This window comes from Podarcis raffonei, chromosome 8 (assembly GCF_027172205.1).
Source record: "Podarcis raffonei isolate rPodRaf1 chromosome 8, rPodRaf1.pri, whole genome shotgun sequence".
Lineage (NCBI taxonomy): Eukaryota > Metazoa > Chordata > Lepidosauria > Squamata > Lacertidae > Podarcis > Podarcis raffonei.
Window position 1 is genome coordinate 87,287,574 of NC_070609.1, and position 15,021 is coordinate 87,302,594.

At 54.6% G+C, this 15,021-nt stretch overlaps 2 protein-coding genes across 4 annotated transcripts in view; one reads left to right on the forward strand and one right to left on the reverse strand.

Annotated features, from left to right (window-relative positions):
- Positions 1 to 837: 837 nt before the first annotated feature.
- On the reverse strand, positions 838 to 4,167 carry PBDC1 (polysaccharide biosynthesis domain containing 1). Its single transcript, XM_053401327.1, has 6 exons — positions 4,104 to 4,167; positions 3,924 to 3,989; positions 3,766 to 3,825; positions 1,694 to 1,834; positions 1,498 to 1,609; positions 838 to 1,236 (listed from the first exon to the last, which is right to left on the reverse strand). The coding sequence occupies exons 1-6, from the start codon at positions 4,137 to 4,139 to the stop codon at positions 1,118 to 1,120; spliced, it is 534 nt and encodes a 177-aa protein (XP_053257302.1). The 5' UTR covers positions 4,140 to 4,167; the 3' UTR covers positions 838 to 1,117.
- Positions 4,168 to 8,369: 4,202 nt separating this feature from the next.
- The window catches only part of DMTN (dematin actin binding protein), a 57,756-nt gene continuing 51,104 nt past the window's right edge, over positions 8,370 to 15,021 (forward strand). The window contains exon 1 of one of the 3 annotated variants that reach the window (XM_053401330.1): positions 8,370 to 8,405. The gene's annotated coding sequence lies outside the window, so the exon portion shown is untranslated. Of the gene's footprint in view, positions 8,406 to 9,334; positions 9,445 to 10,710; positions 10,819 to 15,021 lie in introns of those variants that run through there. The other 2 variants (XM_053401331.1, XM_053401328.1) reach the window with 2 other exon arrangements.

Here is a 15,021-nt window from a genome sequence, read left to right on the forward strand (position 1 = left end):
TCTCCAAACTCCTTTTTTATGCTGCAGATTTCGATGCTCTGATAAGTTAGAGGAACTCCTAGGGGAATATGGTAGTAAACCTGATTTGTAGCTCTCCCCTGAGCCCCTATTTTATCTCCACAGCCAACCCTTCACATTCAGGGCTAGAGCAGATACACTATACAAAAGCTGCTATTCGTACAATGCTGCTTTTAAGCCTCAACTGTCAATACCCACACTGAGGAAGCCTTTTTCTTTTCTTTTGGCTCAGGCACATGCAAGGGTGGGTGCCCTAGGTACATGACAGGCAGACTCATTCTAGACCAGGGGTTAGCAAGGTTTACCTCGCCTGGGCTGGTTCACTCCCGCAGAGATCGCTCCGTGGGCCAGATCGCGTCTGCGCAGACACGATTTCCGCTGCTGTGGAAGCAAGTCCCTGCTCCCCCAGTTTAGCACAGCGTGCAGGGACTCACTGAGCGGGCAGCTCAGTTCGGAGGCAGCTTGTGGACCGCTTAAACGACCTCCGTGGGCCACTTGTGGCCTATGGGCCACAAGTTGCCAACCCGTTCTAGACAGAGGCATGGAACAGCATACCAACACCCTACAAGATTTTTCTGAGATCATTGGTGCCAGTTTGCTTTTTGGGAAACATGACGGTATCCTACATAGTGTGGGTAAATATCCCTCTCAGGATACAGGGCAGCTTTGAGTGTGTGACTTGTAGCTTGGTAACCATATTTAACATGGTCGTTTGTGTTGATTACCTGTGATCATCCCACAGCTTTTAAGTTTGTTGTATTCTGCAAATCAGTGAGAGAGGGTACAAAAACCAGGGACCAATTAGGACTCACCTGCTGCTGATTTTCATTTTAGCTTTTAATGTTGAGTTCGTTTCCATAGTATTTGGACTCTGGACATTATCAGAGTCTGTTGCTTTGGCTGAGCCCACAAATGCATCACTGTTAATCCATTATTTAGATCATTTTGGCACCTTAAACAACATTCCAGCAGCAGCTGTGGCTCTTACACCTCTGCATTGAAACAGGAACAGTCTGCAGCTCGGCTAGAGTTGATGCTGGTGCAAAGCCATGATCCCTGTCCATTCTGAACATGTTGCCCTTTCTGAGAGCAGAACGTCTCACCCGGAGCTAACCTCTTCTGTGGCTGAGCTGGCTTTCTTGGCACTGTTGTAGACCACACTGTTGTAGCCTTCTCGGTTACGGGCTATTTCAATGGCGAAGAATTGGATCCTGGTTGCTGGGAAGATAACTTTCTTTAGGATGGGCATGGCACTTGGGGATCTCACTCCAGTTTCCAACTAATACACCACACTTCCCTGCAAAGGAAGTGTGGAACAAAGGACTGGGAGGGAGGGTGCATGTGCAGTGGGAGGGGCCGTGTTTTCCTTCATCATGGATGCTCTTGGACTGACCAGCAAAGCCATTCTAGGCATCAGCTATATGACTCTATGACCTGGCCAGAGGAAGCACAACTGAAAGCAGAAAAAAGTTACCTTACCAAATACTGTGTTCTCTTCTGTGTAACCTTTACTGCAATCCAGACGTAGAAGTGTGCCATAATTAAAGTCCTCAACTACTCCATCAAACTGCAAGCAGAATGGACGCCATTTCTGTGGAGGAAGAGCATTCGGTTATTTCCTGCCCCGCAAGAGTCTCAAGAGCAACCAGCCTCAAGCCTCACGCCCAGCACAAACCTCTTTAGCAGGTTCGGATTTAAGGTCCTCCGGGTCGAGCACATCAATCTTAAGATGGTTAAAGTCCTTCCTGAATTCAGTGTAGATCTGGTCGTCAGCTTTGGTAAGTTTCAGGAATTTGGGATCAACTGAAGAAATGAGCTACCCATGAGGAAAGTAGGCAAGGTTAAGTGGGAAGAACAGAAAACAGACTTGCTATCACCACTCTTTCACCCAGGCCGTTAAGTGACTGAAGCAAGCCTTCTGCACATCAGTTTTGTGATGTAGGGCTCACACTCAAAGCACCTACAAAGCATGGGAGGAAAAGACTTGGTGACAAGACCTCAGACTCCAAGGGGCTTTGACAATTATGTGGCCAATCCTGCCAACTGTAATTGACACCAAAGTCATCAAATGCTGAAGCTGTGGGGCTAGGAAATGGTTGTCCTGTATTGCTCCCAAGGTTGGGGGCGGCTGGCAGCTGTATGCCCAAGGTGTCCAGAGCACAAAGGCTAAATCAGAAGGGGGGAAAAATACTCCCATTCCTGTGGAAACGGGAGCTCTTTGCCACAATGCGGTGGATGCCCCACCTGCATGCTCCTCATCTTTCTATGACCAGAAGAAGCTTATATAACAGTTCCTCAGCCATGGGACTCTGAGCTCCTTTGCTGAGCATCAATTAAGCCCTCAGGAAAGAAAGGAGATATTTTGCAATTGGATTCTATCTAACCCAGTGGGAGAGAAACTGGTGATCAGAATTAGTGGCTGGGCTCCCAAAGCCAGCCAAAAAGTAGCCCTCAATTTATACAATGAACCAGTCACTGCTGAGGATATTACCTAATGCTAGTTGAAAAGCCAGCAGAAACACCTGCTACTGAACTACCTGGAGAGCACCGCTGTCATACAAACATCAATTACCTGGATGTGGGGATGCCCTCAAGTGTGTACACTGAATTAAGGGAGCCAAGCAAAGTGTGCTTTGCCGCAGGACTGGGACCTGGGAGACCAGGGTTCAAATCCCTGCTAGCCATGAAACTCACTGGGAAAGCTTGGGGGTGAGCCATCACTGCCTCTCAATCTAACCTACGTGGGGCTTAAACAAAGAGGGGGGAAAGAACCATGAGCACCACTTTGAGTTTCTTGGAGAAAAAAGGGTGGTTATAAATGCAATAAATAAGTGTGCTTGAGCACACACAGGCACCGTGTAGGCAGAAGCACAGCTCCCCGCCCCCAAATGCCTAAAACCTGCTCTAGGAAAGCAAATGGGACATTTTTGCCACTCTCCTGCTCCTTCCATTCCATTCCTCCATCTGGGAGCCTCCATGTCATCCTCTTTGCCTTGTCTTTTGACACTGGAAGCTTATGTTTCTTTGAAGTCACCTTGTTTTTATACTTGGAAGTTGCTTTTAAACAGTGGTACCGCAGGTTAAGCACTTAATTCGTTCCGGAGGTCCGTTCTTAACCTGAAACTGTTCTTAACTTGAGGTACCACTTTAGCTAATGGGGCCTCAGGCTGCCGCTGTGCGATTTCTGTTCTCATCCTGAAGCAAAGTTCTTAACCCGAGGTAATATTTCTGGGTTAGCGGAGTCTGTAACCTGAAGCGTCTGTAACCCGAGGTACCACTGTATTGTGTTTGAACCCACAATGGAACCTTAGGGCAAAGGGTGATTAACAAATACAGTGGTACCTCGGGTTACAGACGCTTCAGGTTACAGACTCCGCTAACCCAGAAATAGTGCTTCAGGTTAAGAACTTTGCTTCAGGATGAGAACAGAAATCGTGCTCCGGCGGCACGGCAGCAGCAGGAGGCGGCCCCATTAGCTAAAGTGGTGCTTCAGGTTAAGAACAGTTTCAGGTTAAGAACGGACCCCCAGAAAGAATGAACGTAACCAGAGATACCACTGTAAGACGAATTAATACTGAGCGGGGGCGACCGGATTGAGGGGCGATGCAGTGTCGGGTTCGTTGTCACCTCCAAAGGCAGGGCCGGCTCCCCTCCTCCTGTGGCCTAGCAAGGCAGAGGGTCCCCCCAGCAGGGAGCCCCCCCTCAATTGCCCACCCCTCCCTCCCCCCCCCCGCCCATAGGACTCACGTTGAAGTAGACCTCGGCGTGCTGGTGGGCCTTCATGGCCCAGATCATCTCCACGGTGGGCTGCAAAGAGAAAGAGAGAGGAGGAGGTCCCAGGCTGCTCCCCGTGTCCCCGCGAGGGTCCGGCCCGCCCCCCGCTCCCCACCCGGCCCCCCGCTCACGTCGTTCCCGTAGGCCTCGGCCGGCAGCGAGAGGGCGGCGGCTGCGGCGGCGGCTTCATGGGCGCCCTGCAAGGTGGGGGAGAGAGAGAGAGAGAGAGCCGGTGAGGATGCGGGACGGGGGGGGGGCGACGTCGCCGCCATGGCAACCCGGCCGCCCCTGCCCCTCTTCCGCACGCTCACCAGCGCGGCCAGGCCGCCTCCTGCGGGCGCCGCCATCTTGGTCGCGGGGCGGGGCTGTGCGCAGGCGCCGGCGGAAGGGGCGGGGCCCTGGACGCGGGGCGGGGCTTGGCCCCTGGCGGCTGAGCGGGGCGGGGAACTGAGAGCGGCCAGGGCGAGCGGGGCTTGCGTGATCCTGAGGAATCCGTCGCCTGCCCGGCCTTTTGTTTCAAGGGCGCCCCCCCACACACACCTTCAGGCGGTCCAGGCGCGTCTCTGGATTCGTGGACGAAGATGGGCACACCCCTCCGCCTCTCGTTTCCTTTTTTATAATAATAATAATATAAATATAAATATAAATATAAATATAAATATAAATATAAATAATAATATAAATATAAATATAATAATATATTATATAATAATAATAATAATAATAATAATAATAATAATAATAATAATAATAATTTATTATTTATACCCCGCCCATCTGGCTGGGCCTCCCCAGCCACTCTGGGCGGCTTCCATAAAAACCAAAAATACAGTAAAATATCACACCTTAAAAACTTCCCTGAACTGCCTTAAGATGTCTTCTGAATGTCAGGTAGTTGTTTATCGCTTTTATATTAACATATAAAACACATACATATACATTTACACAATACACGCACACAACACACTGATTTTCATAACATAAAACATCCTACATTATATAATACCTACCTATACTGTACATAACTGAATGTTGGAACAAGGTGTTCGCTAAGATCTCTTTGATACCCAAACAAATTATTCTTCCATCTTTGCACCTGGCTCTTTTGAACCTGTCTATGGAAACCGGGGGGGGGGGGAGGGACGCAGGGGGGGGAAAGGGACGCGGGTGGCACTGTGGGTAAAACCGCAGCGCCTAGGACTTGCCGATTGTATGGTCGACGGTTCGAATCCCCGCGGCGGGGTGAGCTCCCGTCGTTCGGTCCCAGCTCCTGCCCACCTAGCAGTTCGAAAACACCCCTAAGTGCAAGTAGATAAATAGGGACCGCTTTATAGCGGGAAGGTAAACGGCGTTTCCGTGTGCTGCGCTGGTGCCGGCTCGCCAGAGCAGCTTCGTCATGCTGGCCACGTGACCCGGAAGTGTCTGCGGACAGCGCTGGCCCCCGGCCTCTTAAGTGAGATGGGCGTACAACCCTAGAGTCGGACACGACTGGCCCGTACGGGCAGGGGTACCTTTACCTTTATGGAAACCGAGGGACACGGGTGGTGCTGTGGGTTAAACCACAGAGCCTAGGACTTGCCGATCAGAAGGTCGGCGGTTCGAATCCCCGCGACGGGGTGAGCTCCCGTTGCTCAGTCCCTGCTCCTGCCAACCTAGCAGTTCGAAAGCATGAAGTGCAAGTAGATAAACAGGTACCGCTCCGGCGGGAAGGTAAGCGGCATTTCTGTGCGCTGCTCTGGTTTGCCAGAAGCGGCTTTGTCCTGCTGGCCACATGACCTAGAAGCTGTCTGCGGACAAACGCGGGCTCCTTCGGCCTGCAAAGTGAGACGAGCGCCGCAACTCCAGAGTCATCCGCGACTGGACTTAATGGTCAAGGGTCCCTTTACCTTTACCTACGTATACTATACATATCAACGTACCTACACACCTACCCCATACGGACACCCACCAAGTGACTTGACTTCCAGCCATTCTTGTCACGCTACTTTATTTTTCCAACTAGCTTGAACACATTTCATTATTTCTTTAATCTCTTCTTTTATCTTAACTTTACTCTCCTTTCAATCTAATCATTTTCTGGATTCACTCAGTATCTGTCAGAAATTCTACTTTTTCCACATAATTTTTGATGTATTCCTTAAAGATAGCCCACTCCTTATTCACTTTTTGTACCATATCTCCTCTTATCCATCTCTCATTTCCAATGGCATTTCAATGGCTGCTTTTGTCCAGTTTTATTCAACATCTGCGCTCTGTTCTCTGGGAAGAGTTCCTGCATTTCACCGGGTGGACTAGATGGCCCTTGGGATTCCTCCTAGCTTGCAATTCTATGATTCTTTGCTCGGTGCAACAGGCAGATCTTTCTCCGAACGTATCTTGCAAGCAGCGTGTTCCTTATATTGTATTTTTCCTGTATTACAACCGGTATTCTAAAGTATTCAAACGATAAGAAATAAAATTAAAAGCAAAAATTAAAAAGCACACCACATCTTGCACAGTGGTGCTAAGACCCTGAGCAGTTTTCAAGCGGTCCGTGGGGGTAGTTTGGGAACCACTGATTTATGGCAAGTGCAGAGTGTGAGTTTTGTAGTTACAGAGCTCTTCTGCTGGGACAGAACTAGGGTGGCCTCCTGGCCCTGCGAGTCACTTGAGAGAGACTCACCCTTGTTGGCTGGGCCTGAAGGGAATTGTGCTCCAGTAACACTTGGAGGGACAAACCTAGACAGCATCTTAAAAAGCAGAGGCATCACCTTGCCAACAAAGGTCCGTATAGTTAAAGCTTTGGTTTTCCCAGTAGTGATGTATGGAAGTGAGAGCTGGACCATAAAGAAGGCTGATCGCCGAAGAATTGATGCTTCTGAATTCTGGTGCTGAAGGAGACTCTTGAGAGTCCCATGGACTGCAAGAAGATCAAACCTCTCCATTCTGAAGGAAATCAGCCCTGAGTTCTCACTGGAAGGACAGATCCTGAAGCTGAGGCTCCAATACTTTGGCCACCTCAGGAGAAGAGAAGACTCCCTGGAGAAGACCCTGATGTTGGGAAAGAAGGGGGTGACAGAGGACAAGATGGTTGGACAGTGTTCTCGAAGCGACTAAATTGAGTTTGACCAAACTGCGGGAGGCAGTGGAAGACAGGAGTGCCTGGCGTGCTCTGGTCCATGGGGTCACAAAGAGTAGGACACGACTAAATGACTAAACAACAACACATAGATGGCGAGGTATAGAGATGCTGCTGCGGCAGCCCTTCCAACCCCAGAGCCAAGGGCCACAAGCCTTCTGCTATGCAGGCAAGAGCTTCACGTTGTGGGCCACCTCCCTTTTCTTGTGACACCTGTAGGTATAGTTGAGAACAGGGGGCAGTTGAATGCTTCCAGGAAGCCCACCAGCAGGGAGAAGTCTTCTGCAGCTTCTGTTCTCTAGCAGGTGGTGCTCAATGGTACACTGCCTCTGATGCTGGAAGTTCCATATAGACATCCTGACTGGTTGCCTTTGGTAGCCTCCTCCTCCTCCTCCTCGCATTCGTCCAATCCCCTTTGATAGCCATCTAAGCTGCTAGCCACCACCCCGTCTTGTGGCAGTGAGTTCCAAAAGTTCAGCTACATTGGCAAAGAAAAAGTGCTTTACATGTGTAATAATAATAAATTTTATTTATACCCCGCCCTCCCCAGCCAAGGCCGGGCTCAGGGCAGCTCACAACCGATAATAAAAACAAGTTGAATGAATACAACTTAAAACAAGATTAAAATACAGTGGTACCTCGGGTTACATACACTTCAGGTTACAGACTCTGCTAACCCAGAAATATTACTTCGGGTTAAGAACTTTGCTTCAGGATGAGAACAGAAATTGTGCTCTGGCAGCGCAGTGGCAGCAGGAGGCCCCATAGGCTAAAGTGGTGCTTCAGGTTAAGAACAGTTTCAGGTTAAGAACAGTCCTCCAGAACGAATTAAGTACTTAACCCGAGGTACCACTGTACAACATTAAAACATTAAAATTCATTCTAACACTGTGACACCAGATGGCGCTGTGAAGTTTCCTTTTTCCTAACCCGATTTCTCATACAAAGTTTAAAACTCATTTAACTGGAACATTTATTTTATGTGTCTAGATCCTGAATCTCCCTGCAGTTTCTATCTAACATGACAGTGAAAGGGGGAAACTTGCTTCTCTCTTTACTACCTCTGCACATGCCTTTATCGTATCTTCTGTCATGAGTTCCTTGGAGAAAACGGTGGCAGTATGCAAATACTGTAGCAGTATTTGTGATAAAACAAAAAATAAATTTCCTTCCAGTAGCACCTTAAAGACCAACTAAGTTAGTTCTTGGTATGAGCTTTCGTGTGCATGCACACTTCTTCAGATACACAGTATTTGTGATGTTGATGCACCTGAAATAAAAGCAATCGGCTGCCCTACCATCTGTAGGCCCCAGAGGGCACCAGAGCACTGCAGTTCTGCCCGCTGCCTGCTGATGACGGCTGCTGCTGCTGCTGCGTTGTGCCCGTTTACGCAGCAGGCTCTTTGCAAGGAGGAGATGCGTGGGGGGGGGGCATCTTGGCCAGGGATGAAAGCGGCCCACCGCTCCTGCCAGAACCTCCCGTCGCCTTATAACGGTACGCTAATGAGCCCCGTGAGGCAACGTGGGGGTCAAACCACCCCAAAACACCGAGGCGCTTGAGGCTGAAACTCCGCGCTGCACGGAGACAATCAGGCTAATTCAAAGGACGCGAAATTCCCCGGAGAGGCGCCGGCCAGCCTCCTTCGGACGAGCAGGCGCTGGCGGCCCCCCTGCGCTGACCCCGACTCTTCCAGGGGAGGGCTTGCGCCCAGTGGGGGGGCGCGATCAGCCTGCCCCCCACGCGCCAGGCCCTTCCATCTTGCCACGCAGGACGGCTCCAGCAGCAGGCAACGTCCTCGGGGCGGAGCTGCCCCGGTGGCGCGCCCTGCCGGGGGTGCCCAGAAGCCCCTGAGCAAAAGGAGGGCGACGCTTCCACTGCCCCCCTTCCCTCGTCCTCGCTGGGGGGGCAGGACAGTCGAGCTCCGTGGCGAGTTAATCCTCCCGCTCACGGAACGTGCGAACCCGCACACCCCGGTTCTAGATATCATCCGAAGGGGGCCTGGAGAAGGACGAGACGGGGCTGGGCTTGGCGGGGTGGGGGGTGCAGGTGTGCCTCCAGGCAGACCCTCCTCTCCCCTCTGCGTTACGGCAGATTGCCAGCTCCGATCCTGCCCGGGGTCTGGGCGCCCAGAGCTGCCATCACCCAGCTCCAAGGTGCCTGGCGCGCACGCAGGCGCCGGGGTCGGGCTCCAGGGATGGTCTCGCTGGGGAGGCGCCTTTGGTGGAGGCTGGGCGCTGTCCGGCCGGCCCCCGCGGCCCCCCAGGACGTCTGCCCGGCGAGAGGAGGAGGAGGGGGGGCTGCCGCTCGCTCGCCCGCTCGCCTGTCTCTTCCCCCGCCTTGCGCAGCGGCAGCAGCGGCTGCTCCTCCTCCCCACGCGGGTTGCTGCGGGAGGCGGCCGGGCGGTCGCGCTGGCAACGCGCAGCGCCAGGCGAGAGATGCGGGAGGCAGCAGCAGCAGCAACCAGGATGGCGCCGCCGCCGCCGGGAAGGACCAGCGCCCCGCCCGCCGCCGGGCCCGCGTCGCGCCTCTGAAGGTAGGCGAAGGGCTCCAAGGGCGGGCAGAGGCCGGCGGGCCAGGCGCGGCGCAGGTGGGGCGGCCGGCTGGGCCCGAGCTCTGCCCGGCTCCAGAGGACGCCTATTGCTGCCTGGCAGGGCGAGGCTGCGCCACCGCCCCGGCCAAGGGCACCCAAGAGCCTGACACCGGGGCGAGGCGCGAGGGCGCGCGAGGAGGCATCGCCCTGGCCTTTGGCTCCCGGTACCCGGAGCTCCCGGCAGGAGCAGCTCCACGTCCAGGGGAAGCCGGCCCTGCTGCTGCTTTGCGGGGGGGGGGGTTGCATGGGACCCCCCCCCCCCAGGACTGGAGTGGCGTGGAATCGGTCTATGGAAATGGAATCAATCCGAGCAGGGTCGCCGGCTGCTTCCTCGTAGGGGCGCTCGGAGAAGCGCTTCCCGGGAGGGTCTGTCCAGCTCGGACTGAAGTCCCCTCCCCCGCCTTGGGCCTTTTAAATGGGGCTCTTCCATGGTCCGTCCCGTCCCCCAGCTGCCCGTCCTCCACCTGGCCTGGTGGTCTTTGTAGGATGGAAAAGCCCCTCGGGGATGAAGGAGAGACCCTGCAGAGGCAGCAGCAGCCCGGGACTCAGCCTGAGCGCGGAAGCGATTGCTGAGTCGGATCCCCCGGCCTTCCCAGCGCAGCGGGGAGGGTTCCGGCGCAGGGTCCGTAGGGGGCGCCACTGAGCCATTTGGGGAAGGGGCAGAGCGCGAGCAGGGTGTAGCTGCGAAAGCAGTTGAATGGAGCAGGGGGAGGGCAGGGGGAGCTTTCTTCAAACTACCTGGGCGAGGGAGCGCAGGAGTGCGCGGGCAGGGCTGGCCTCGAAGGCGGGGGCTCCAAGCCCCTCTTCTGGGGGGGGGGATTGAAGCACCTTTGGGCGCCGGGTGGGGAAGGTGTCACAATGACTGCCAGCTCATGGGGGTGCGGTGGGGGCAGATAAGTCATGGTCTGGAGGGCGTCAACCTGCGAAACAGGTGCAGCGCTGCACCTGTTGGGCGCCCGTCAAAGACAGGGGCGGTACGCGCGGGGCTGAGGCGGGGGTCCAAACCCAGCGCGGGCTGGCAGCTCTAGAGCCTCCCCAGCTAGGCGAGGCAAGTGCAGGGCCAGATCCTCCGGCCCAGAGGCGGCCCGGCCCCTGGCGGCCCCCGTCTCTCCCCGCAGGCCTCCTCCTCCTCCAGCCGGGCGCGGCCCGCTGGTGCTTCGTCACGACGCTCCGCTCGCTGGCTGGCTGCTTCCCCGGCGGCGGGCGGAGGCTCCCAGGCACACAACGCGCGCGCCCTCGGAGCGGCAGCCTTCGGCGTCGGGTGCTCGGCGCTGCCCGCGCAGTCCCCGCAAGCAGCAGTCTCGCTCGCCCGGCCTGGTAAGTGGCGACTTTCTACGGAGGCAGGAGGCAGTTGGGGGTACACCTGTTGGGTTTTTGTCTGTCGTAGACCTCTCAAAAGACAGGGAGGTAAAGAAGCCAGTCCGGCCTGAGCCCCCTTTCCGCCCCAAGCTAGCTAGGAATCGCTCCTTCCTTCCGTTGCGCCTACTGCGTAATTGGACCAATTTTGGCGGCCGTCGAGCGGGAGGCGGCTTGGGAAGCGTCGCCCAGGTCGGGCCGAGCTGAGCTGCTCCATTCCGGGGGGTGCTGCATAAGGCACCCCCGGCGGACTCTGCCTTGTTGCCCTTCCTCAGCCAGGGAAGGGCGAGGCCAAGAGCGCCAGTCTCGGCGTCTAACCAACCAGATTAAGCAGGGTTGCCAACTTTTTTCCGGCGCGCGCGGCTCCTGTGCCACATGTCGAGCTGGAACTGCGCGCACGAACACAGATGCCGGGACGGCGGTCGGGACTCCGGGGGATAGGAAGCGCTGCTTGATGGCCTGAATCGGGCTCCGAAGGGACTGTTGTTAAAGGCACGGGAGTCCGGCCAAAAATAGTTGGCAGCTGAGTATCCGAGGGAGGGTCGTCCGCTGGGGTTCGCCAGGGTACAAATTTGGCTCCGAGGACCTTTTCCAAGTTCCTGTCCGAGTCTCCTCGAGAGGACTGGCCTCGCTCCCGTCCAGGCCCCTCCGCGAGGTGTTTTGAGGTTGGGCCTCCTCCCTGCTCCCTGGTAAAGGCTAAGAAGGGATCGGGAGCAGCCGAGCTAACGGGTGGCAGGCTGGCAGGTCGGCATCTCCCAGACTCGACGTGCCCGGGGGTCCCCCGAGAGTTGACGAGAGCTCCGACGGGCGTGGCAGCCTCCGGCGTCTAAAGTTTGAAAAGGAGCTTTTATTGGCGCGGGAGCCGCCGAGCGCGTAATTCGCCTTGCAAAGCCTCCCTCGACGGCTGCGGCGCTTTCGGCCGCCCCCGCCAGCGTCGCCCTCCGCGGTTTGCAAGAGGCGATCCCCAGGCGGCGATTCCAGAGCGGGACCACACACACCGCTGCACCCGCCTCCCCTCCCCGGCGCGCAAACCGCGGGATCGTTAATGCCCGAGTTGCCCCTGATGGAAATTAAAGTCTTCCACGTATCTGTCCCACTCGTCGTTCTTCCTTTACTTTCAGGGGAGAAGCGGTGTAAAAGGCCCCGGTTTTGTCCGCAACATGAGATCCCTACCTGCAACTCTGACAGAGCTTTGGCTGCCAGGCAGTGTGGGCTGTATGTGGCTAGGTGGGCCATTGATCTGACTGCCCAAGGCAACTTCCGGTGCGCCCCTGTGGCTCAAAGCGCCCCCCCGGCCCGCCCGCCCGCCAAGCTCAGGTGTTCCTTTGTTAGACCCACAAACAGTGCAAGGAAGAAAAAGAGGGGTGCCAAGGTGCGGGAAGGAAGCCCAGAATGTTTTGAGGCTGGGAGGGCATGGCACAAGAAGCAGACTCCGCTTAGCCAGCCTGAGACTTTCCTGCTGAATCGGGCCCCAGATCCTGGAAATGGGCTGTAGAGCAGCAGCAGAGGCCTCTAGGTCCTTTTTCCTGCTCCAGACTGAATAGCCCACCTGCTCTTTGGTGCGGGAAATTGTCAAGGGGGACAAAGCCAAGGGGGTTGGACTAGATGACCCGTTGGGTCCCTTCCAACTCCACAGTTCTGTGAATCTATGATTCTGTGTCCTTGGGTGTGATTAAAAGAGAGAAAGAGTGGCACGCAAGGCCCCACTCACAGTCCACTGAGAGACATCCTGACCACGCTCCTGATTGCCACACTAGGGAAGCAATTTTATGTCGGGGCGGGGGGGGGGGACTTCCTCCTCCATCAAGGGCTCTTCGATGGAAGCCTCCCTCGAAAAACAGATTGCCGTGACATGAGATCCACTTTGTCCTCAAAAGTACAGAAGAAGTGTCCTGCCCAGTGGGACAGGAAGGCGTGGGTGTCCATAGCCCACCTACTGGAAGTAGAGCATAGCCATCATGCCTAGTGGTCATCTCCCGCGTTCTCCTCCACCAATCTGCCTAAATTCCCTTTAAGGTCAGCCAAGCTGGAAGCCACCAGGGCGTCATTGGTTGTGGGAGCAAATTCCTTAGTTTGTGCTGAGTGGAGAAAAGCCCTGAGCCTTGCAACATTCTGCTTCGTTGGGTCCCCCCATTTCTAAGCAATTCTTGTGCCGCTGCCAAGTGACTCACTCACAGCCACAAAAGACCACTCCTCTTCTCCCCAACTTTTTCCTTCAGCAGTATCTACTGTTGGGGGGTGGGGAGGAGAGGTAATCACTCTCTTCACCCCATGGCAAGGGGGCCACAGTCTTTATGGGGTGCCAGTGGAAGACCTCAGGGGTGCCATTTCACACCTGCGCAACACTAGATCTGTTTGGCGGCCACCCTTATCCCCATGTTTACTGACAAAAAGAAGAGTTTGGATTTGATATCCTGCTTTATAACTGGTGGCGCTGTGGGTTAAACCACAGAGCCTAGGGCTTGCCGATCAGAAGGTCAGCGGTTCGAATCCCCGCGATGGGGTGAGCTCCCATTGCTCGGTCCCTGCTCCTGCCAACCTAGCAGTTCGAAAGCACATCAAAGTGCAAGTAGATAAATAGGTACCGCTCAGGCAGGAAGGTAAACGGCGTTTCTGTACGCTGCTCTGGTTCACCAGAAGCGGCTTAGTCATGCTGGCCACATGACCTCGGCCAATAAAGCGAGATGAGCACCGCAACCCCAGAGTTGTCCACGACTGGACCTAATGGTCAGGGGTCCCTTTTTAAGGAGTCTCAAAGCGGCTAACATTCTCCTTTCTCTTCCTCCCCCACAACAAACACTCTGTGAGGTGAGTGGGGCTGAGAGGCTTCAAAGAAGTGTGACTAGCCCAAGGTCACCCAGCAGCTGCATGTGGAGGAGCGGAGAATCGAACCCAGTTCACCAGATTACGAGTCCACCACTCTTAACCACTACACCACACTGGCTCCTTTGGAAACTCATTTGGAAGGGAAGGATTGTTGGAGGCAGCAGGAGTGCCCGCTTGACCCCGTGACCATGGGTGCCCGAGGCAGTGGGTGCCATGCAGTGTACATGGCCCTGGCACCAAAAATTGTGGGTGCCCAGCCCCTTCATGGGAAATTGTGTGGGTGCTTGGGCACCCAGGACCCCAGGGAGTTGGCCCCTAAGGGAGGCAGCAGTGCTTCAGTCTACCAGTTGGTGAAAACCACAGGAGGCGAGAGGGATCTTGTGCTTGGGTCCCGCTGCTTGTGGCACCTCTTTGCCAATTGTGAAAACTGGATGCTGGCCTAGGTGGGCCACTGACCTGATCCATCAGGCTCTTCTTACGTTTCTGTGTTACATTTGGGGCTTTAGGGGGGGAAGGTGACTAACATAGGATGCAGAATTCATCCAGCCTCTCTGCAATTTCCTTTTCATCCTTTAGCACACCGTCCCCCCCCCCTATGCCATCTAATGGCCCAACTCCCTCCCTAGTTGTTCCGCCTGGCCTTTGGCTTGGAATCAACTTGATCCCCTCCCTCTCTTTCCTTTTCCCTTTCTCCTTCTGTGATGGAACTCCTATTTGGGGACTTCCCTGGCTTTTTTCTGGCCCACGTAGGATCAGTCTGGATAGTTAACCTTGGTGAAGACTTGATGTTCTTATCCCCAGAAAAGTTTTTGATTGAGTTTTTCCACTGAAATGAGGCTGCATTTTAATGTTTTAATGTTGTATTTTAATCTTGTTTTTTAAGCTGTATTTCGATCAATTGCTTCTATATTTGGTGTTAGCCGCCTGGAGGCTTGAGAGGGCGGGGTATAAATAAAATTTATTATTATTATTATTATTATTAGTTGGTCCCCTGGTACTAATGCGCCTGGCAGTTTGTTTCCATGTTGGTCTTGGTGTTTGTTTACTTTGGTGAGAGATGCTCCTCTTTCTAAACGCCTTGAGCTTTCCAGCTACTTGTTCCTGGAGCCCATGCTGCAGTCCATGCTCAGTGCGAGCTGGGAGGTTTCCTGTGTTTCTCCTGGCAAAGGAAAGGGATGTTTTACAAGCCATCTGCACTTCGGAGAGCAGCTCCCTCCTGGGGCTCAGGGTAAGGCCCAAATGCCCAAGGAGATTAGCTGTCTGGCACCAGTGAGAGGGAGGGATTTGGGTGGCGCTGTGGGTTAAACCACAGAGCCTAGGACTTGCTGATCAGAAGGT